Below are 22,239 nucleotides of genomic sequence, written 5' to 3' on the forward strand. Positions count from 1 at the left end.
CCAAATGACACTTACAACGTTTGACTGTAGATACTTCTCGAAAAATTGAACAAAACGATATAGTTAATGAGGGGTCAAACTTATTTACTTTTCGAGATACAGGGTGTTAAAATTAAAAAAAATTAAATTCTTTTAGTTAATAACAACAGTAACTTTAAAACCAATAAACGTATTTACTTGAAATTTAGTACTCGTAGGTTGTTTTTAAATGAAAAATAGCTTCCTTTAGTGAGAAAAAATTGTCCATGGTACAATACAATGGTGTGTATTTAGAAAAATTTTTCACCTTTACTTTTTTTTATGAAGTCAGCTATTCTAAAACACAATTATTTTTATTGTAATTGAATTAACAAAAAAAAACTTTTGTTGAATTTTAAAATAAGTTATATTATGTACTAATGGTTAGTAACAAAAACTAATTTGTGGATTAATACTGCATTTAAAACACTTAGCGAGTGTTTTTTTTTTCCAAACCAGTTATTTGATTAACCAAAAACACCTTGTATATTTTTATATTTTAAAGGTTGGGTTAAAATAAAGGTTTTTATTTTTATTTATAGATAGCATGTGAGAAGAAATTTCAGATAGACCAACATGTGAGAACTGCTTCACACATTGCAAAAAAAGGAAAAATAGGAGGAAAACATCAAACTTCAATGGCTAAATGTTTCCAATCTACTTCAAAAAAATTAGATGAGCAAGAAACTTTTAATGAAGACTTGTGTCGCGCATTAGTGTCTGCAAACATACCGCTTTCAAAATTAGCAAATGTAAATTTTAGTTCGTTTCTAAAAAAATATTGCAAACTTAATGTTCCAAGTGATCGGTCTCTAAGAAGAAATAATGTGAACGGGCTATACTCGTCGGTGTTAATTAATATTAAGGAAGAAATTGCAGATAATTATTTTTACATATCTGTAGACGAAACCACTGATTCCTCAGGAAAGTATATTGCTCATTTATTGATTGGTGTTCTTAAAGAAGATACCTTACCAAAATCTCATCTTATTTCATGCCAGCAACTTGAGAAAACAAATGCTTTAACAATTTCGCGTTTTATACAAGAAACATTAGCAACTTTTTTTCTTCCGACAACTATTCCTTCTAATAAATTACTGCTTATTTTATCGGATGCTGCTCCTTATATGGTGAAAGCAGGACAAAATTTAAAAATATTTTTCCCAGATTTAATACATGTTACTTGTGTAGCGCATGGATTAAACAGAGTTGCAGAGGAAATACGAAAAAAGTTTCCTCTTGTAAATACCATGATATCCAGTGTCAAAAAAGTATTTCTTAAATCTCCTATAAGAATTCAACTTTATAAAGAAATGCTATCTAACATTCCTCTTCCACCACAACCTATTTTAACGCGATGGGGAACATGGTTAGAAGCAGCTAATTTTTATGCAGATCATTTTGTTAAAATAAAGAACATAATTGATACGTTAACAGATGAAAGTTCCCAATCTCTTTTGGATTCTAAACAAACTTTTCAGAGTAACTTGCTTCAACAAGAACTTTCATTTATAAAATCAAATTTTAGTTTTGTTCAAAAAACAATTACTCCATTCCATAGAATCACCAAAACTGTCATTGTTCGAAAGTACAGCATTAATAAAAGAATTTGCGTCATGTTGTCGGAACGTTAGAGGTAATATTGGAAAAGATATTTTAAAAAAATTTGAAGCAACTATGGAAAAAAATAAAGGTTACCATATTCTTTCTGAAGTAGTCAGTGTTCTAGCTGGAAATATTTCGGAAACAATTAATTTAGAACCAAATGTTTTGGTTAGTTTGAAAAATGCTCCCGTTACATCAGTTGATGTTGAACGAAGTTTCTCCATATATAAATATATGTACTCAGACAGAAGCCACAAGTTTTTGTTAGAAAATTTTGAACACCACTTGGTCATTTATTGTTACCATAATTCTAAATAAGTTTATTCATACTTAAAAATGATGTAGTTACTTAAAATAAATGTAAATCTTAATGAATAGTAGGAAATATTTAGTTATGTACACTTTTTTTTTAAATAAAATTGTTACTATTTTACGATTTTTTTATTTATTTGTATGCATATTTTGTAAAATATTTGCATATTTTCGGGTAAACACGTGCATATTTATGCGCATATTTTCTACATTTTTATTTGCATATTTGCCGAAGTCTAGTTATTACTGAAGTCCATTAATCTACTTTCATTATTGTTGTGAACATTTTCTCCGTACTTTCCAAATACAGTTGTATAAATTCATATCTGTTTTCCTACTCTTCCATTGAAATTGCCTAAGACAAATATTTTTCCTTTAAATAGTTCCATCGATAGTGATAATTCTTCTTAAAAAGCGTCTTTTTTTTCTGCTTTTTCATCTTCACGCTTTTTTAATATCCGTTCTACTTATGCTTCTCAATTATTTATTCTATTTTTAAGACTTTGTATTAAACACCTACCTAGCACCTCCCGATACTCTATTTTTCTTATCAATTCCACTCCATATATACCTTTCCGTATTCCCTGTTCTTTTTTTTGTGTTGGGAATTATCAGTATATCTAGCTATGCTATTTCAAACTCTTCGCGTAGTTCTATTTCCTTTCCCTTTAGTCATCTCCTAATTTACTTATTTTTATTGCTATATTTTACTTTTTACTATTTTAATATTTTTTTATTATTTATTTTTTAGGAAAATGATGGACATTTTAAACACTCATGTTCAGTCAAATACTTCCAACGATAAGTCCTGTATGTCGATGAAATCTCCGATAAACAGACAAATTTCTCCAAATTTTCTTGAATCCTTAGAAATATATCCTGATGGTAGAGAATCATTAGGCATATTGTCACCAAATTTTGATTCAGAAGCAAATTTTTTTAATTTTACAGATAGAGATTCATTAAGTTTTAAAAATATTTTGTTAGAAGACTCAGATCCCGGTAGAGAATCTCTAGGTATTTTACAAATAAATGACCTGGATGTAAATTTTGGAAATGACACAGACAAAATACCAGATATTAAGTTATCGTTTATTGATAACGTTAATCAGGCTCATCAGGTTTTAGATACAGGTTTTCTTATTACTAGTCCATCAAAATTCTTAATATCTACCACATCACCTAATTCAGTATTATCATTTAACAGTAACAGTTTAGAATTTCCATCAAAAATTTTTACATTAACCAGAACTGATTTTAGTAGTTCACTTTTTTCTCCTAGCAAATCACTTTTCAATAATGCTCATATTATAAATTCCTGTGATGTAGAACAACGTAATAGGATTAACTCTCAACCTCTGCCAGCTAAAACGACACAGGCAGAAGTTGCGTTCTGGAGTACAAGGAGGCCAAACAACAAAAAGGTTTCGGATATATTTTGTTGTGAACAACTGAAGTTTGATGATGACAAAGATGACATGTTTGTAAGTATTTGCAGTGTTGAGTAATACTTCTTTTGATTGTATTAATAGTGATATAGTTTTGCCTCTACATACACCCATCCATATCTGCGAACTTTACAAAAAAAGATAATATCTTTGTCCGCTTGACAAACATGACTGATTTTTAAGGCCACAATACACTTCTGATCTAAAAGCTTAAACCGTAATGAAGTTTGTATATTTATTTTCATTATAATAATGGTTTGGTTTTGGTAGCTCTTTTAGGAGAGGGAAGAAAGTATTAATATGTAACGACAATATTAAAGGTCAGTCATTATAGTATATGGAGAATCGAGTAGTGATTTAAAGAAACTGAAGTTCCTGTTCCACTTATAGAGGAGTGGAATACCATGTCTAATAATAAGTATATTTGAACACCAACGCATGGAATTATTCGGAAAATTTATATCATAGACGAGGCAACACCCGCTATTAACAACTTCTTTTGATTGTATTAATAGCGATATATTTTTGCCTCTACATACACCCATCCATATCTGCGATCTTTGCAAAAAGATAATCTCTGTCCGCTTGACTAACTGACTAATTTTCAAGTCCACAATACACTTCTGATCTAAAAGCTGAAACCATAATGAAGTTTGTATATTTATTTTCATTATAATAATGGTTTGGTTTTGGTAGCTCTTTTAGGAGAGGGAAGAAAGTATTATTAATATGTCGCGACAAGATTAAATGTCATTCATTATACTATATGGAGAATCGAGTAGTGATTTAAAGAAACTGAACTTCCTGTTCCACTTACAGAGGAGTGGAATAACATGTCTAAGAAGTATATTTGAACACCAACGCGTGAAATGATTCGGAAAATGGATATCATAGACGAGGCAACACCTGATATTAACAAATTTGTTTATTATTTTTTTATTCAAGTGTTCGCTCTTCATGTTATTGTTTAATTGTCAATTGTTTAATTTCTTCTTTTTGGACTGCGTCTAATACATTGTTCATACTGCAACCACTTGACGTATGGCACATTAATTGTTTCATAATTGAAGAGGTGAATGCATGAAGGGGTTACGTGATAAAAAGTTTTGAATTACGTCCATTATGCCTCTGTAAAGTTGTTGGCATTTTTAAATGAAAGTTGTTGAAAATGATAACTGATATAAAAAAGGATGTGATAGAAAGTCAGTAAAAAAAACTACTTTACAAACTGTTTACAATGTGTATTACAATGAGTTAACAGTTATACAAACCTACTCATAAATGCATTCGTTAGGCAGCGTTTTCTTCTTGCTCATTTAAAAGTTGTTCATAAAATTGTGTGGTTGATCAGGAGCAAAAGTAAATCTATTTTCATTCTTTTCATTTCTTGAATTGCATTTTTAAGTTTTCCAGTCGCAAATAGACTTCTGACATTCCATGTGAATATTCCCAAATTGGATTTTCTTCTTTCTAGGATTTCTTCACGAGGTTTTCGTATGTTTAGGACCTGAGGGGCCTCGTGGTATAAATATATTCTCCCTCTCCTGCCGAATCTTGACTTCCGCTCTCCATGATTAGTAACGTTTTGCAATTTATGTGTCAATTCCATGGTGATTTTCCTGAGGGAACTTTATAAGTCTTTAACGCAGTGGTTCCCCTTTGCCTTCTACATGCTTATGCCGTTGACCATTTGTTGATTCATCCGTCTTAGGGGCCGATTTCTCAACCCCAGGACAAAAGAGTGCCCTGCCACTTACCAACTCATCCGCCCGAAGCCAGTAAGTGGGGGATTGGCTCATCCCGGCAATCATTCGGACGTCAGAGCCTCGTTTTTTATCTAGCAGGATGTATTTGTTTGATTATTTTTATGAATGTAACCATAAACAACACATACCTCTTAGTATAAGAGGTATGTGTTTTTTTTGTGGGGAGGAAGGGGATATGTTACATATCCCCTTCCTGTCCAAAAACTTCACATTTTCTGAACACATTCTTTCTTTATCTCCTTAAATAAACCCTCTAGAGCAGGGGTTCCCCAACTTTTTTGTACCACGCCCCCTTTTGTTGAAATGAAAGTTTCTCGCACCATCCACCCCTTAACAATAAATTGTATGGGTCTAGGAAAAAAACAAATAAGTATTACATAGAAAACAAAACATTTATTTATACTGCCATAAGATACAATAATATCAGTTAGGTTGGTTAGTGAGATGGATGTGCTTGCATTTTCCTTACTAGTATGCCTATTCGTGGCTGAGTTTTGTAAGTACACAACTTAAGTATCAACAGCTAGCAGCATAAGTTTATTTCGATACTTTGTTTTTTTTTTGCCACAAGTGTTGAAAATGCTTTTTCGCACAAATAGGTGCTTGAAAAAGGCAAATATAAACGAAAAGGTTCCCGTCATACACTATTATACACTTTTAAATATTAACCAAAATGAAGGTTTATCCATTATATCAAAGTTGTATTTGGCAGAGGAATCATGTTTTATTTGCAAAGCATCTTCTTGAAGTGATTCAGGTAGGGAGTCTATGTTGACATGGAATGGGTCAATTGACATTCTGAAAATACTATCGTCACAAGTGTTTGGGAAGTATTTAAGGAACTCTTCAATTAGTCTCTCCAAATGGTTTGATATTTGGATTTTCAAACTTGATCCTTCATAAATGTCTATGAAGCGCGTTTCTTCTGAGATTGACTCTACTTTAGGAAAACTCGAATATTTGTGTTGAATAAGATATTAAGTGGAAGCAATGACTCGCAATTACATCAGTCGTTTTTTTATCTTTGTAATAACGATTTTGGGTCAGCCGCAATTTATAAAATATAATTTAAATGCTTATATTTAGTAAAGTGATTTTATAAACATCAAAATTTATGTAATTTGTATCAATGTAATTTTAGCAGGACTCTGTATTTATTGAGGGAAACCACATTGCACAGAAATTAGCTGATGGCTCATTTTTAAATGAACGTAAGTATATTAAAAATCTAATTTATTCATGTAGGTTAGTACCCATAGTATTTCCTCAGTTTCTTTGACATCTAAAATTTCTCCACTTTATAATTTTAGCTGTCGTACTTGATCGATATGGATGCTTAAAAACAGATGCCTAACTTGAAGTTTTGTGTGGCAATTTTTTGTTTTATATATATATATATATATATATATATATATATATATATATATAGCGAGTTTATTACAGCTGCCGCCGTTTCTCGCAATCTAGCTTCCAACGCTTGCGATCGTTCCAGTCATCTACTTGTAGACCCCTATCTTCCATTGCACCTTTTACTTCTTGTCTCCACGATCTTCTTGGTTTTCCCTTTTTCCTGCGGTTGGTGGGGATCCACTGTAATATTCTCTTTGGCCATCGTTGATCATTCATCCTTTCTACATGGCCATACCTTTTCAGCCTTTTGCATTCTATAGTTTCCAGGACGTCAATGTCTATGCCCATACGCTCTCTGATTTCAGTATTCCTTACTCTATTTCTTCTAGTGAGTTGGCAACATCTTCTCCAATAATTCATTTCCATTGCTTTTATTTTGGATGCGTCATTTTTATTTATTACCCAAAGCTCTGAACCATATGTAGCAATGCTTTCTATGATACTTTTGTATATCCTAATTTTTGTGTTTCGGGTGATGTGGTTATTCCAAAGTATACTATTCAGTTGACGTATTGCTGAATTTCCTTGACCAATTCTAGTAGCTATTTCTTTTGTATTCCGACCATTGTTTGTAATATTTACACCGAGATATTTATAGCTATCAGTATTTTGAATTTGTTTGCTTCCTGTTTTTTTTTATATCGATTTTATGGGACTTAGGCCCTTTGATACATACTTACTTTCCGTGTCCAAAACACCAACAACTTAATCTTATATTTTCAATGCTTGGCCACAGGGATGGCCTGTTATTTGCTAAAATTATGTCTTCTGCAGGTCTCTCTCATGCTTGTGCATGTTAATAGTTGGTGAATCATCTGAACCGCGCCACAGTCGCAAGGCCTCCTGGTATCCTCACCTTTTCAGGTTACTAGCGCAACAGTAGTAGTTTAGCGCTTTCAATGTCGGATACGGCAAATTGTGTCCAGCAGTCATTTCCTCCGAAGGGGCAAAAAGTGTTATAGTAGCTGACGCTTACAATAGTTTATTCGGCGGTTTTCGGTACCTCGAAGAATAATCTTGATTTCTTCAAAAAGCTTTTCCGAGACCTTAGTCGGCCTGGCTGAATTTGGTGGTCATACGAGAGGTGTGTTTGATCCGTCTCTTGCTTCTTTCGTTCTACGTCTCACGTTACCAGTCTTCTGATGGGTGGTGGAGCGATTCTAACTATGGGGTATATCTCTTGTTGCAGTGTCAGTTGCAGGTAACTCGATATATTATTTGGACTATTTCATTGAGAGCCACGTCGACGTTTTTAGCAGGAGTTTGTCCACACTAGTGGTCGTAATTCCGCGGCATTTAAACAGAATGCTAAGGCACAGGTGCGGAGAGTGTGTGGTTATGTTCTCCATTTTGTATTAGTTAGTTTGCGGATGATGTTATTTCTTGCGCTTACTTTTTTCTTGATCACTTGACAATGGTATCGGTAAGACAGAGTTCTATTTAGACTTATATCGAGGTATTTTGGCGTCTCGCTGTGTTCCAGTATCTGGTCACGCCATTCCAACTCGAGCGTCATTCGAACATGCTTGTTACTAAGGTGGAAAGTACAGACCTGTGTTTTTGTGGGATTGAGTTTCAGATCATTTTCATCATAGTATAGTGCTAAGAGAATCTGTCAGTTTTTCTTCGACTTCATTATTGAAGGTTCTTCCCTGAGCTACCATCGCTATATCATCAGCGTAAGTAAATTGTTTTATTTGTTAGTTTATGGGTTGGTCGTTGGTGTATAGGTTGGATAGAATTAGCGCGAGGACACGTCTCTGTGAGAAGTGTCCTCGCGCCGATTTTTTTTATCTCTTTTTTGGTGTTACCTACAAACCACTAATCCAAAATTAGATGTTAGAAAACTGAAAGAAGTTGATATAAAAATCAAACTTCAACAGAAAATATACGAAAACTTTGATAAATTAGATACTAACACTTACGAGATAAACGAACAATGGGAAACACTAAAAAACTGCCTCCTTGCTCCATGCAAAGAGATATTAAAAGAACCGACACGAAAGAAAGACAATTGGATGACCGACTAGATACTCGGCATGATGGAACAACGAAGACAAGCCAAGAACAAAGACAGTCACAATTACAAAATCATTAACAACGAAATCAGAAAAAAGATAAGAGAGACAAAACAAACTTACTATGAGGAAAAATGTAAAGAGACAGAGGATCTTCAGAGCAAATACGACCTATTCAACATACATAAAAAGGTTAAAGAAATGGCAGGACTGCAAAAAAGAAACCACAACACAACTCTTTTAGATAAAAATGAAAATACTATGATAACGACTGACGAAAAACTAAAACGGTGGGAAGAGTATATGGAAGAGCTCTTCGACGACGAAAGAGGAAACCCACAAGACTTGTCTTTTGAGGACAGAGAAACAAGTGTAGAAATTACAAAGGAAGAAATATTGTATGCACTAAAGAATACCAGAAACGGAAAAAGCCCGGGGCCAGATCAACTGCCTATTGATATCCTTAAAATAATAGAAAATGAGTACATTGATGTCCTCTTAAAGCTTTTTAATAAAATTTATCAATCGGGTGACATACCCAACGAATGGTTATTATCTTTCATTTGGTGGGTCGTGTCTTTCATCTCCTTCAGACAAAATGAGGTACCTAGAACATCGTCGAGACTTCGTTGAACTCTCGTTCTTCTTTGATCTCGACCTACCGTTCATCAGGGAACGATGGGTGTCTGGGCAGCGGGATCGATCCCAAGATTCCGAATCAACCTCTAGGCGCGTCTGCTATTTTGTTTCAAGTCCAGACCCGTCATCAGCATGCACCATCTGTTCGTTCTGTTGGCGGATATCACATGTAGCAAATCCTTTTCAGTATGTATTGTTGCTTCCGAAAAAGGGGCATCCTCATACATCTTCTCATATCTTTTAAGTAAGGGATTAGATTCTTCATTGGGCCCCGCTATGTATTCAGTTCGGCAACCTCTACGAATAATCTTTCGTGGTATTTGTACAAACTTTGACCCAGGGCACTGTTCCAGGTGGGAAACTTCTTGCTCCAGGGCTTCACACAAATTTTCCCATTTTGCTTTTTTTAAATTGAAACTTCTCTTGAAAGGAACAGTTTCGTTTTGATTGCCGCATTTATACTTTTCCATTCCCTGTATTTCACGCCGTATGCGATCTTTTATATAATGTTAATTTGTCTGTAACATAAACGCGGGTTTTCAGGTAACCCCCAAAAATTATGTGGTGTTAAGTCGGGTGAACTACATATAATTTACTTAGGTTTTCGGCATTTTAATTTTGATGTCATTCACAAACAAAAGCTTTTTGTTGTTAAATTCATTTTTTGTTTCCTTTCCTATTGTTATCTCTGAAATAGAATACTGTAGGGTAACTGAACTATGGTGCAAGAAATGCGAAATGGAGGGAGAAATTGTCATACATCCGCTTTGTGAATGACAAATGCTTAGTGACATAAGTCAGATATATATCAACAAAAATCATAAAACTTAATTTAAAAAAGGTAAACATTTTGTTAAGGGCATGGGACGTATTTGAGAAGTTTAATGAAAGGTCAAGGTTTGGTAAAAAGGTCTGACGATCAAGTGACAGCCACGAAGTATCATGCCTGAATAAAAAATAAATCTAATTCTGTTTATAAATTGCGTGTTTTTTATATTTTTTAAATACGTATTAATAATGTTGCTAAAATTATCACATTTATTGTATACTAGCTGACCCGGCGAACTTCGTACCGCCTTAAAATTAAATAATGTGTCAAATTCAATAAATTCCTCTTTCAAATCTGTTCAGTAACAGAAATTTCTGGGTAATGAAATGAATCCGATCGACATGAGACCGCCACAAATTGGATGATGTTAGGCATGCGTTTAGTTCGTCCGTAGCAGTTAATTGAATAATAATTGGGAGAGTCTGACAATAGAATGAAGTTCAATTTGGATTCAGAGCAGAATTCGGAACGAGGGAAGCACTTTTTAGTTTGCAAGCTCTAATACAGAGAGCCAGGGATGTCAACTGCATGTGTATGATTTCGAGAAGGCATTTGATAAAGTCCCACATGGGAAACTAATCGATATCCTAAAAACATCAGGTCTCGATGTTAAGGATATAAGACTGATCTCAAACTTATATCTCCGACAAAAAGCAACAGTACGATTATAAAATGAACTGTCCGAGATCTTCACAGTCAAAAAAGGAGTTAAACAGTGATGCATATTGTCACCGGCATTATTTAACATATACTCTGAAAACATCTTTAGAGAGGTCTTTGACGAATCAGAAGATGGGATTGCTGTAAATGGCCAACTTATAAACAATATTAGACATGCAGATGATACAGTGTTGCTGGCAGATAGGGCGCAGGAGCTTCAAAGGCTGATCGATAACGTTGTAGAAGCATGGAACAAATACGGCCTAAATTTAAATTGCAAGAAGAATTAGTAAGAACACCAACATAAACCAAAAAATAACAATAGGCGATACACCGTTAGAAAGAGTGGAAAAAATATGCTATTTAGGCTGCAATAATAAGGATACTTGGGATCACAGCTAGGAAATAAAAACTCTTATTGAAAAAGCCAGAAGCTCCTTCAACAGCCTTAGGAAGATTCTCTGCAACGTATCTTTACGTATCAATATACGCATAAGAATTCTCAGATGTTACGTCTTTAGTGTCCTCTACGAAGTAGAAAGCTGGAGCCTTAGAGAAGATGCCATAAAACGATTAGAGGCATTTGAAATGTGGTACTACCGACGTATGTTGAGGGTCTCATATATACACTACACAAGTAACATGACTATTCTCCAGAGGCTAAGAAAAGACAAAGAAATTATTAACACCATAAAAAACAGAAAATTGGCTTACTTCGGCCACATCATGCGTAATGATAAATACCGACTTCTACGGTTGATTCTACACTACGGTTTCTGGACGTAGACGTATATCCTGGCTGGCCAATCTTAGGAAGTGGACTGGTCTAACGTCAACTGATCTATTTCGAGCTGCTGTGAATAGAAAAAGATGGGTCAATGTGGTCGCCAATATCTCTAGAAGATAGGCATATTTAGAAGACAATAGAATCATGCCTCCACCAAAAATGTATTGGTTGTCACGAATATCTTTCAAAGTTCTGCCCATTGCCGGTAATGACCTCTTGTAGAACAAAGTAAATTCATTCAATTAATTTTCATACCTGTAAAATCTTCGCGATTGCGCTATTTTTGGCGATGTTGCAATCTGGTGTTTCATTGATTTGTATCAATAATACTTATAATAAAGTTCGAGATATTTCAGATGAATCCAACGCTAGGGTTACTGCGATCTGATCAATAACAGTAAAATTAGTAATGTTTTTCTGTCCCTCCCAAGCATCAAGAAACTAAATTCCACCAGATCCAATGTCCACAGCTTTTATCAAAGTATCACACGCAATCCTTTGTTGTTGATTAAATTTTTAGAAAATTTGTACTAACTATTAGAACAAATGCTTAAGTCTTGAACTGTTGATCTCTTTCACAAAGTCACAAATATTTTTTTTTTAATTATGTTTTATTTTACAGTAAAACCTCCCTTAACCGAAACATCGTTTAACCGAAACGGCTGACAGTTTCAATAATTTCGTCAATAAAAAGTAAATGTTTGTCGCAAAACGTAAACAATTCCGTTAATTTCACTCACCAATTGATGTCTATGTGTATTGGGAAATCACAAAAACCAAGAGCACTAAAAGATATTTCTGAAAAGGCATTTTAAGGTATAGAAGCCAAAAAAGTTTATGGATGTCGACCACTTCATTTTTAAGATGGTTTGAAAATGAATTTGTCTCAGGTGTAAAATCCTTTTTAAAATCAAAAAACCTTCCCATCGAAGCATTGTTGTTTGTTGACAATGCGCCCTCACCCTCAACATCTACAAAATGGTGACAATTGTCAAATTTTTGCCACCGAATGTCACAAGCTTAATCCAGCCGTTAGACCAGGGAGTCATAAAGACATTATAGAGAAGCATTCTTAAGACATCTGTTATTACAGGAGACGAATTAATCCAAAAGTGTTCCCGAAATTCTCAAATCTTTAACAATAAAACATTTTTATTGGTGAGCTGAGTCGTGGGCCAAGATCAAATCTTCAACTTTGGAAAAATGCTGGAACAAACTTTTTGATAAGATTTTGATTGACGATCCTGAAGAAGAAAATGGTAAGAAACTACAGAAGAAATTAAACCTTTCATTAAAAATTTGCCGGGACATGACGAATTTAACTAAGAAGAAATAATCATGAATGTGTACCTATTTACCATTTTACCTTTTTTTAAGAAGAGATACGTGACTGGTTAGCAGCTGATGACTCAGAACGTGAATTTATCGACCAGGACATCATTGATATGGTTCTTTATCAAGACAACCTGAGCATATCAGATGACGAAGATGACGACCCAAGAGGCAACAGATAGCACAAGACCGTCGACGAGATTTTCAATGCTTTAGAGGAAAGAATTTTATACAGTAGGCCTAATTAGTTAGGGACACGACTAGATTCTTAATTTTTGTTGTCATTACATAAAGTTTTGTCCTTTTCAGATTGCTTTACGTTTCGTCGAACAATCGAATGAGGCAAACTCATGACGTTCTGCAAATTAACGATGGAGGGAGAGAGAAAAATCGTTGTCAAACGAAAACGCAAAAAATAGCAGATTTCTTTAAAAAAGCATGTTAAACTTGTTCATTTTCCTTAATTTTATTACTTTATTTTGGATTTACTTATTAGAAAACATTACGAAATCAACTCATTTGATCAAGAATATTATAAAAAACAATGTTATTTTTAACCGAAATTCTTGTTATCCGAAACGGCCTCCCCCCATTAATTCGGTTAACGGAGGTTTTACTGTATTTTATTTTACTCTATTTTATTCTTTTTGAATAGTTTGATAGAAATATACACTATGTCGTTATGTCAATATATCAATACTGACATTTATTTTGTTAATCATAGCTGTCTATTAGTTATTTTGCGATTTAAAACTGTTTTTACGTCTTTCCTTATAATTTTTTGAAAATTATCTTTTACACAAACCGCGTTATGATAATACAAAGTTATGCGTGTACAAAAATTTCGGCGATTCATTTTTATTTATATAGATTTTTTTGTGTTAAAAATACATATTTTTAATTTTTTAAGATTATGAAAATGGGCCCCTTGATTCTACTCCTCAACCTGAATGGCCAACTGACATGGATGACAGTGGATCAAGGAATGAAGAAAATGATCATAAAGTGGATACAGAAACTGTTTTTAAAACAATTGACAAACTAGTTCCGAGTCTAAAATCAAAATCTGAACCTAATACAAAGAGCTCTAGTTCTTCCAGTTCATCCACTAGATCAAGAGACGCTAAGGAGATGTTACAAAACTTATCTGACATTTTTAACACTACACATAAAAGTGACAAAATGAAATTAGAAGGAAGAAAATTGCTGAGCAGCTTAGCAGAAATTCTTAATAACACTCAGTCTAGCAAAGATGAAGAAGATTCAGGACATTCGTCAATCATTGATAATGATTCGGACAAAGATAAGCCTGATATGGCAGATGGAATAGAACCAACTCAAATCTCAGGTAAGCTTGTAACCATTCTTGGAAATTGTAAGTATATTAAATTCGTTTTAAATCGAATCCTGAATTCGATTTCCGATTTATATTCTCGTTAGTAGATGTCGCTCTAGCGTCTGTCGGTAAAATTTTAAATATTTACTTTTATGGATGGAAAAGGTTTTATTTCGTTAGAGCTTACCATGAGTTCGCTTTAAGAAAACCAAGATGCAGAAATATGCATATCAGCGAATGGTATACGCTATAAGAAATCAAACCTTAACTGTTTTATTTTATTTCGTTTTAAATACTTTGTTTTACTTTGTCTAGAACAACCTCAAACAATAGAACCAACTGTAAAATCAGAAGCGAAGACCACATCACAATTATCTCAGTCTTCAAGCCTTGATAAAAAAGAGCAAAAATTAGAAAGAAGAAATTCTTCCATATCTTCGGTTAGTCTTCCTACTACTAATAAACCTAGAACTAGCAGTAATGCTGTGAAAAGTGCACCAAATATTGGACCATCTTTTGGATCAAAGTTTAAACCAAAAATTGGAAATCCTGGACTGAAGGCAGGACCTTTAAGAGCCGTGATTCCAGTAAAAGATATGAAAAAACGTAAGAATCATATTTTATACGTTTTATAATTTATTACATTTATAAAAATTTGCCATTTACAAAATGTTACTGCTTTTATCAAATTTTATTGTTCTTTTGAGTCATGTGGGGTAAAATCGTCAAATCCAACCGAGAACTAAGTATAATAGCAGGATTTACGCCAGTAGCCGGAATTATTTTAGACTTCGTTAAATTTTGAATTGAGTGGTCCAGTAAATGCAATTTACTATTTTTATTGGGAATAAGCCACAATTTAACTTTAAAATAATTTTATTTGACGTTTCGTTTTCCACTTCGGAATCGTTTTAAAAAATACAATACATTAATAAAAAAAATTGTTTTCGTTACTTGGTAAAATGTATGGGCCCCGTAAAGTTCGGCCTATACTCCCGCGACGGAATAAATCACTGCAGTAAACATATAGGTTTTTGTTACAGACGTTCATACTACTGAAAACAACCGTCGTTTGCCTGGCCAGGTTAATATCACGAAAAAAAAAAATTTTTTTCCCTGGTCTAAAAGACAACTGTTTCATTTTTGGTTAAAAGATGAGTACGGAAAACATTTTAACCAACTGTCACCTGTGATATATTGATAGGTTAGTCAAAATTCAACCAATGTCCAAAATGGTTCGATTGGTTTGTGACGACTGTGGAGGCCAAAATAAAAATCAGACCTTAATGGCGATGTGTAGTCGCTTGATGTTGCAAGCACCTAAGAATGTAAAATCGATCGAATTAGCTTTTCCTGTGCACAATCATTTGTTTCTTCTGCCTGACTGAGTTTTTGGAAACAATGAAAGAAGAGTAAAAAGAAAGTCGTAAAAAGAAAGCCTGATGAATACTGTAACATTATTGGTGGGAGTTCAACTCTGCTTCGGCCTGGTAAGGATTTTTAGTTTTATAACTGGCGCAGTGAAGCTCTTCGCGTGTTACGTTGTTCAAAGGCTTACAAACTTGGCGTTCAAGTTATCCAAAATCAAAAAGGCATTTCCTAAAAAATCCACGAAGTGGATCCTGTTGAGTTTTACACCATGTACAAAGAATTGTTTAAAAGTATTGTCAAAAAGGGGTTAACCACTTAACACATCAATCTGGATAAAATTGCAAATGGTAATTTCACCTTTAAGAAAGAAAAGATGCGCGATGTAACATTCTTCAAGCTCATTTTGGGTCAAGAATGGGAGGAGGATACCGGTCTAACTTACTTCAAAAAGTGTCTGGAGAACTTTAAGACTCCACAGTTGCAGAAGAAGAGGAAATTATTTTCGAGCCAAAGTGTACAGGTTTTTCCTGATTTTTGCTCAATAAATTTGTAAAAAGTTTTTGCCACTTTTATTAAATTACAAAACAACTAATCCCGTCATTGTTAACTTGCAAAAGAACCAATATCCAACAATTGGCTGCAAAACAACCACTCTTAAAAATATGTTTTTATTAAATCATGAAAGGGTTGCCAATGTGAGTCCATAATACTAATGTATAGGAGATGAGTCAACACTCAAAATCTTCAGCAGTAGTTTTTTATTGTTGTTGAATTTTTAGGCTACCGGTTTTCGAGACTTACAACATATGCTTCATGAGGCTTATAATATATGCTTCATAATCAAGCATTAGTGCATAGGTTTGTTCTAACAAAAACTATAAACTAAAAACAACATGAAACTAACAATTAACACCTAATACAAAACAAGAGTTAAAATCTAAATTAAATTAAGTCAACAACTATAACCTTAATTAAATAAGAGAGCTGATACTATATATAATGTTATAAGGGGGGTTTGGGGGTAGGTACACGAAATACACGTTCAACACTTGGTACTGTAGATTATATTGAGATTAAACATTGAGTTGACAATAAAATAAAATACATAGCGCGAGGAACCCACGCGGTGCTGTTTCTAGGTTCGCTTGCGTTGTCCAACTGGCTCTCTCGCGGGGCTTCGTGTCGGCTCGGGAAGTCGGCGGAGCTACTGACGGCATAGTATGGGAGATTAGTGGGTAATACACAGGTGGCTGTTATAATGTTAATTAAATGAGAACTGTAAAATTAATTGTGAGTGAGTAATTTGACACAATATACAATATATTGAGACATCTGTTGCATTGGCTAAAGCCAGTCGGATGGAAACTGTACAATATAGTCAGTCGTTAATTAGATAATAGATAAAGGGTTTGTAAATGTAGATTTAAAATAAAAAAGTTTAAATATAAACCTATTATATGAAAGAGTTACGACTTACAGATCAGACACAAGAAGGCTTTTCTAGTATGGATAATTCTGTAGCTCACGACCACCCTCAAGGGACCCATTTACTCAAATATGAAAATATTTATTTCTATATTGTATGTGGCTAAGCCATATGTATGTAGTAAGGAGTTTTTTCAACTTATAATATTAGTTGCCTTTGTCAGTTATAGTTATTTAGGTGAAATGTTTAATTGTTAAAATATAAGGACATCACATGCATTGGATTCATTGTTTGTGAATTTTTTTATGTCCGTTGCGTCACCCAGAAATTTGTAAAAGTTTACATATTTGAGCAAAAGCTTGCTATCTCTTTGATGCACCGACATATACTGTCTTAAATACATCAAAACGATAGCAAGCTTTTACTAGAAAATGTAAACTTTGACACATTTCCAAAGGACAAACAACAATATCAATAAACGGTTTTCGTTCATGGCCATCACAGTAGATAGCACACCTTTGTATGCTTACCACTTGGGTGGGATACAGTCAGGAGTCGTTTGTTGGTCTTTCTTGAATACATCAAAGCAATAGCAAGCTCATATATATATATATATATATATATATATATATATATATATATATATTTCTTGAACCTATATTTAATATAAAATTAGTTGTTCTTGGGTTTATGTTCAATAAATTATATTACATGTGGAACTAGATTTTATTTTCCATAGAAATCAACGTTCCGGCAGGAAACCCTTGCCTTTGTCAAGAATCAAAACGTAAAACGGGACACTGACATTAATGAAGGGACTTCATTAATGTCAGTGTCCCGTTTTGACAGTTTTGTGGTACAATAAGCTGCAAACTGATCCATGTGCAGCTGATATATGTATGTTAATCGAAAGAATATGTTACCGAATATCGGTTATCTTTTGAAAACCCAAAGTAGACTACAATATTTTTTTAAATATGAGATGTGACTGAATCTTTGTTTTATTATGTATTCTTTTTATGCTGCATCTTTTACTTTTTTCGATAGATTTAGTCAATTTGTATACCTAATGGCTACAAGTATATTAAGAATGTATCTATGTATATAAACAAAATACATATATACATATAAACATATACATAATAGGTGCATATAAACAATTAGTAGGTACATATGTGTGAATGTAAATCGGATAATTTTATCATTCATCCAATTAATAGGAGGTTCGGTCTCAATACACACTATCATCAAGAGTGTTAGAAATAGCGAATATGAAATTCAAAAGTACAAGATATTAACGATACTATATTTTTAAATAAGTGGTGACAACAACCAATAAAATTTTCCAAATATTGCAAAAAAATCAAACAATATAAAATCTACAAATATCGAAAATATTAGGAGAAACAATGTCCACTTGTGATGGCTGAACAATTATGAAACAACTTATTTGAAGAGCATCAGCTTATATAATACTGAAATATACCATTTGATTTTCTAGGTCACTCGACACCAGAGCGAATTGAGCAAAAAACTTTACAAATCCAGTCAAAAAGAACTAGCACTCCTATTAATGTAAGTATTTATTTAGTAATAATTACGTTACTTAACTCAATAATATTTCATCATCATCATTCTGGCTTTACAACCCTACGTGGGTCCTAGCCTCCTTAAGAATTTCTCTCCAGTCGTCCCTATCCATCGCCTTTCTCCGCCAAGCACGTATTCCCATATTTCTCATGTCTTCATCGATGACTTATCAAATAAGCTTGTTCTAGGTCTTCCTCTTCTTCTCTGACCAATTAGTCCATCAAGGAGCGTTTTTCTAGCTGGGTCATTTTGTTCCATCCGCATTACATGCCCTATCCACCTCAGACGTCATATCTTAATATGTTTTACGATATCAGGTTCCTGGTATATTCTATAAAGTTCGAAGTTGTATCGTCTTCTTCACACTCCATTGTCATTCACTGCTTCATAAATTCGCCTTAGTACTTTTCTTTCGAAACATTCTAACATGTTTTCATTATTTTTTGTTAGAGTCCATGTCTCTGAACCATATGTTAGGACTGGGCTTATTATTGTTTTGTAGAGTTTTATATTTGTATTTCTTGATATAGTTGTGGATTTAGGGAGGAGATTGGGCCCAAAATAGCGTCTGTTGATCGTGCAAATTCTGCGATTTATCTATGCGATAGTATTATTTTTAGTGTTAAGAAGCGCTCCCAGATATACAAATTCATTAACTACTTTGATGACGTTATTTTCTATAACGAGTGGTCATAGGATTTGTGGTTGCGTGCTTATTTTCATATGCTTCGTTTTGTTGGTGTTTATTATTAAACCCATTTTTGTAACTGATTATTTTAATGTTATATACGCCTCTCGTACAACGTTTTCCGTTCTCCCAACAATATTGATATAATCAGCATAGGCCAGGATTTGCACTGATTTATTAGATATTGAGGTTGTGATTTGTAACATACGTATTACTTTTTCCAGAACAAGATTGAACAGTATACAGGATAGAGGGTCTCCTTGGCGCAGCCGGTATTTGTTTTAAAAGCTCCAGACAGTTCCCCCTAAATTGGTACTCTACATTCAACTTTTTCAAGAGTTAGTTTTGTTAAATTTACCAACTGATTTGGTATTCCTAGCTCTTTCATTGCGTTGAACATTTCTCTTCTATTCACAGAGTCGTAGTCTGCTTTGTAGTCTATAAATATGTGATGAGTATCAATGCCATATTCCAGTGTTTTTTCCAAAATTTTTTTTCAGGGTTGCAATCTGATGAATTGTTGATTTACCACCTCTGAAACCAGCCTGGTATTTTCCTACTATCCGTTCTGCATATGGTGCCATACGATGATGTAGTACTGTGGAAAATATTTTATACGCTGCATTTAGAAGCTCAATTCTTCTGTGGTTAAAGCATTCAAAGATATCTCCTTTTTTGTGTATGGTGCAAAGTATTCCAATATTCCAATCATTGGGGAGGGGTTTCTGTGTCCATATTTCGTTTATAAGCTGCTGTAATGCCATTATGGTATCATGGCCACCCTCTTTATATAGTTTAGCTGGGAGATTATCTATTCGGGGTGTTATGTGCCGCAAGATACCATGTTTTCTCGCCTTATATATCCTATATATTGCAGTTTTCTTTCTTTTATTGTTTTATTCTATCTATCCAGATCTGAAAGGAATTAAGTCTTCTCATCGCCTGTCGATTAAGCGTCCACGATTCGACTCTGCATACAGATGTCAATGCCAGTAATGCATACTTTCTTAGACAGTTATCCTTATGAAAATAGAAAAAGAAGTTTATTATTCGGATAATAGTTGGAGTAACATTTTAGACGCACTTATTGGATATTTTGTTATAGATAATGTGCTGTTTAGATAGTTTATTGCAAACTTTTAGTTTTATGTGTATGTATAAAAATGATTTGTAGTAAGTAATTGATAATATTACGTATCTAATACAATAATTCTGTTAGGAACCTCGTATAAAACCTATGGCTTCTTCAACACCTACATTAGGAAATACTGATAGTCACACTAACAGTTCTCCTAAATGGATGGCACACAAATCTAAACTTATCAGGTTAGTTTTATATTATCTGAAATTTCGATGAAATTGATAACTAATCTTTTTGCAGGTCTAATTCTCTAAATGACAAAGTAATTAAAAACGGTAGAGATTTATCTGGTACTCCAAACACCTCAAAACTGAGAAGACCAAGGTACCTAATTAATAATTTAAATAGTAGTTTTCAAATAAATATAGGTCATAAATATAAATGAATCACATTTTTCTATTAGCGTTGAAGTTTTCAAATATATTTTAATATAGTTTCAGTTCATCTCCTGTATCATCTAAAGAAAAAACAAACACAAGTTCATCGGTTTCATCTAGATTCCAAGAGCAATACAAAATAACCAGGCGAAACAGTATTACTGAGGGAGTAGCTCCACAATTCAAGCAAAAACGCAGCAATTCTTTGGGAAAGGAAACGGGCATAATGTCATCTCTCCGTAAAGTTAGAGAAAATTTGCTCAAATCACCATATTATGATCAAAAAGCTGGAATTTTGGTGGATGGAAATAATAAAATAGAGACTGATGTTGAAAAGAAAGTTACTTTTAAAAAATCTTTAAACAATTCAGTAAGTATTAGTTACAATACTTTGTAAATATTATTTTATATTATTGTTATTCTGGTATTTCCCATTCACTACGCATATATTATACCAGATGTGGGAAAACTACCGTGTTTTGACTGATTTGTGCTATCTTATCTTACTTTAATAATTATTTCATCTCAAGGTTTGCTTACGACATTTATGACATTAAAATACGAAGTAGTTGTCGGAAACGAATGACTTGCTTAAAAATGTTGTTTAAGTATACTTATTTGAGCTACAAACACATTATTTTCCCACACTACTCCCACAGAATAAATAACAATTAGAATGCCCACTCTCAGATACCGCCTTTGAAGTTTGCCAGCACGCGATCGCCATATTTTAAACGGAGACATAGACTCGAATTGAGAAATGTGTGACCAGCTACGACAGAAGTGTAATTTAAATATAATTAATTTAGTAAATTTGAAATAATTTAAGTTATTCTTCAACTAAAAGTACGAATAAAATCGTGCATATTATGTCTATGGTTGCCGTAAATAAATTAAACCGGGTTAATTTTTCTATGCACAACAGATAAAATTTCACTGAACAGCACTCGTTCCGTTTAAACATGGCTGATTCCGATACGCTTACTTATCTTGACAAGCAGAGTGGGCATTCTGATTGTTTATTATGCTGTGCTACTTCCATCAACTGCATATTATTGTTCCATCGTCGATCCGGCTCGAAGGACCAGTATTTAAATTGAGTGCTCCTTGTCTTTTTTCATCGATCGACGATGGAAAAATAATACGCATTCGTTTGTAGTAGCATGGGAAAAATAATTTAATGGTAGCTCAAATAAGTACACTTGAACTTAATTTCATACAGCGATGACTGAAGTGTTAACCAAGGTACATATATTAAAAGCGCCAAATCTGGGTCCATCTCAATTGATACTCTTAATTAGGGGCAACATTGCACACTCAGCAAACTACGCGTTTGGTTCTTTTTTATGCAATACAATACACACGAGACCTCTTCTATCAAATTTATCCATATGAAAACACAAGTTTATTCCAGGCTTTCAGAACATAAAAATTAACATCATGGGAACTAACATTAATTAGCTTAATTATTGTAATTTAACAAGGT

The 22,239-nt window shown here is 33.6% G+C and overlaps 1 protein-coding gene across 2 annotated transcripts in view; it reads left to right on the plus strand.

The window, feature by feature from the left end:
* LOC140435607 (uncharacterized) overlaps window positions 1–22,239 on the plus strand; it is a 41,614-nt gene that overhangs the window by 8,273 nt on the left and 11,102 nt on the right. Inside the window, exons 2-9 of one of the 2 annotated variants that reach the window (XM_072524353.1) lie at window positions 2,687–3,419; window positions 6,291–6,360; window positions 13,735–14,172; window positions 14,476–14,766; window positions 18,459–18,532; window positions 20,455–20,561; window positions 20,617–20,700; window positions 20,817–21,123. In XM_072524353.1, the coding sequence (XP_072380454.1) occupies window positions 2,691–3,419; window positions 6,291–6,360; window positions 13,735–14,172; window positions 14,476–14,766; window positions 18,459–18,532; window positions 20,455–20,561; window positions 20,617–20,700; window positions 20,817–21,123 (2,100 nt within the window). In that variant the 5' untranslated portion in view covers window positions 2,687–2,690. Of the gene's footprint in view, window positions 1–2,686; window positions 3,420–6,290; window positions 6,361–13,734; window positions 14,173–14,475; window positions 14,767–18,458; window positions 18,533–20,454; window positions 20,562–20,616; window positions 20,701–20,810; window positions 21,124–22,239 lie in introns of both variants that reach the window. The other variant, XM_072524352.1, reaches the window with a different exon arrangement.

The sequence above is a fragment of the Diabrotica undecimpunctata genome, chromosome 3, assembly GCF_040954645.1.
Source record: "Diabrotica undecimpunctata isolate CICGRU chromosome 3, icDiaUnde3, whole genome shotgun sequence".
NCBI classification, from domain to species: Eukaryota; Metazoa; Arthropoda; class Insecta; order Coleoptera; family Chrysomelidae; genus Diabrotica; species Diabrotica undecimpunctata.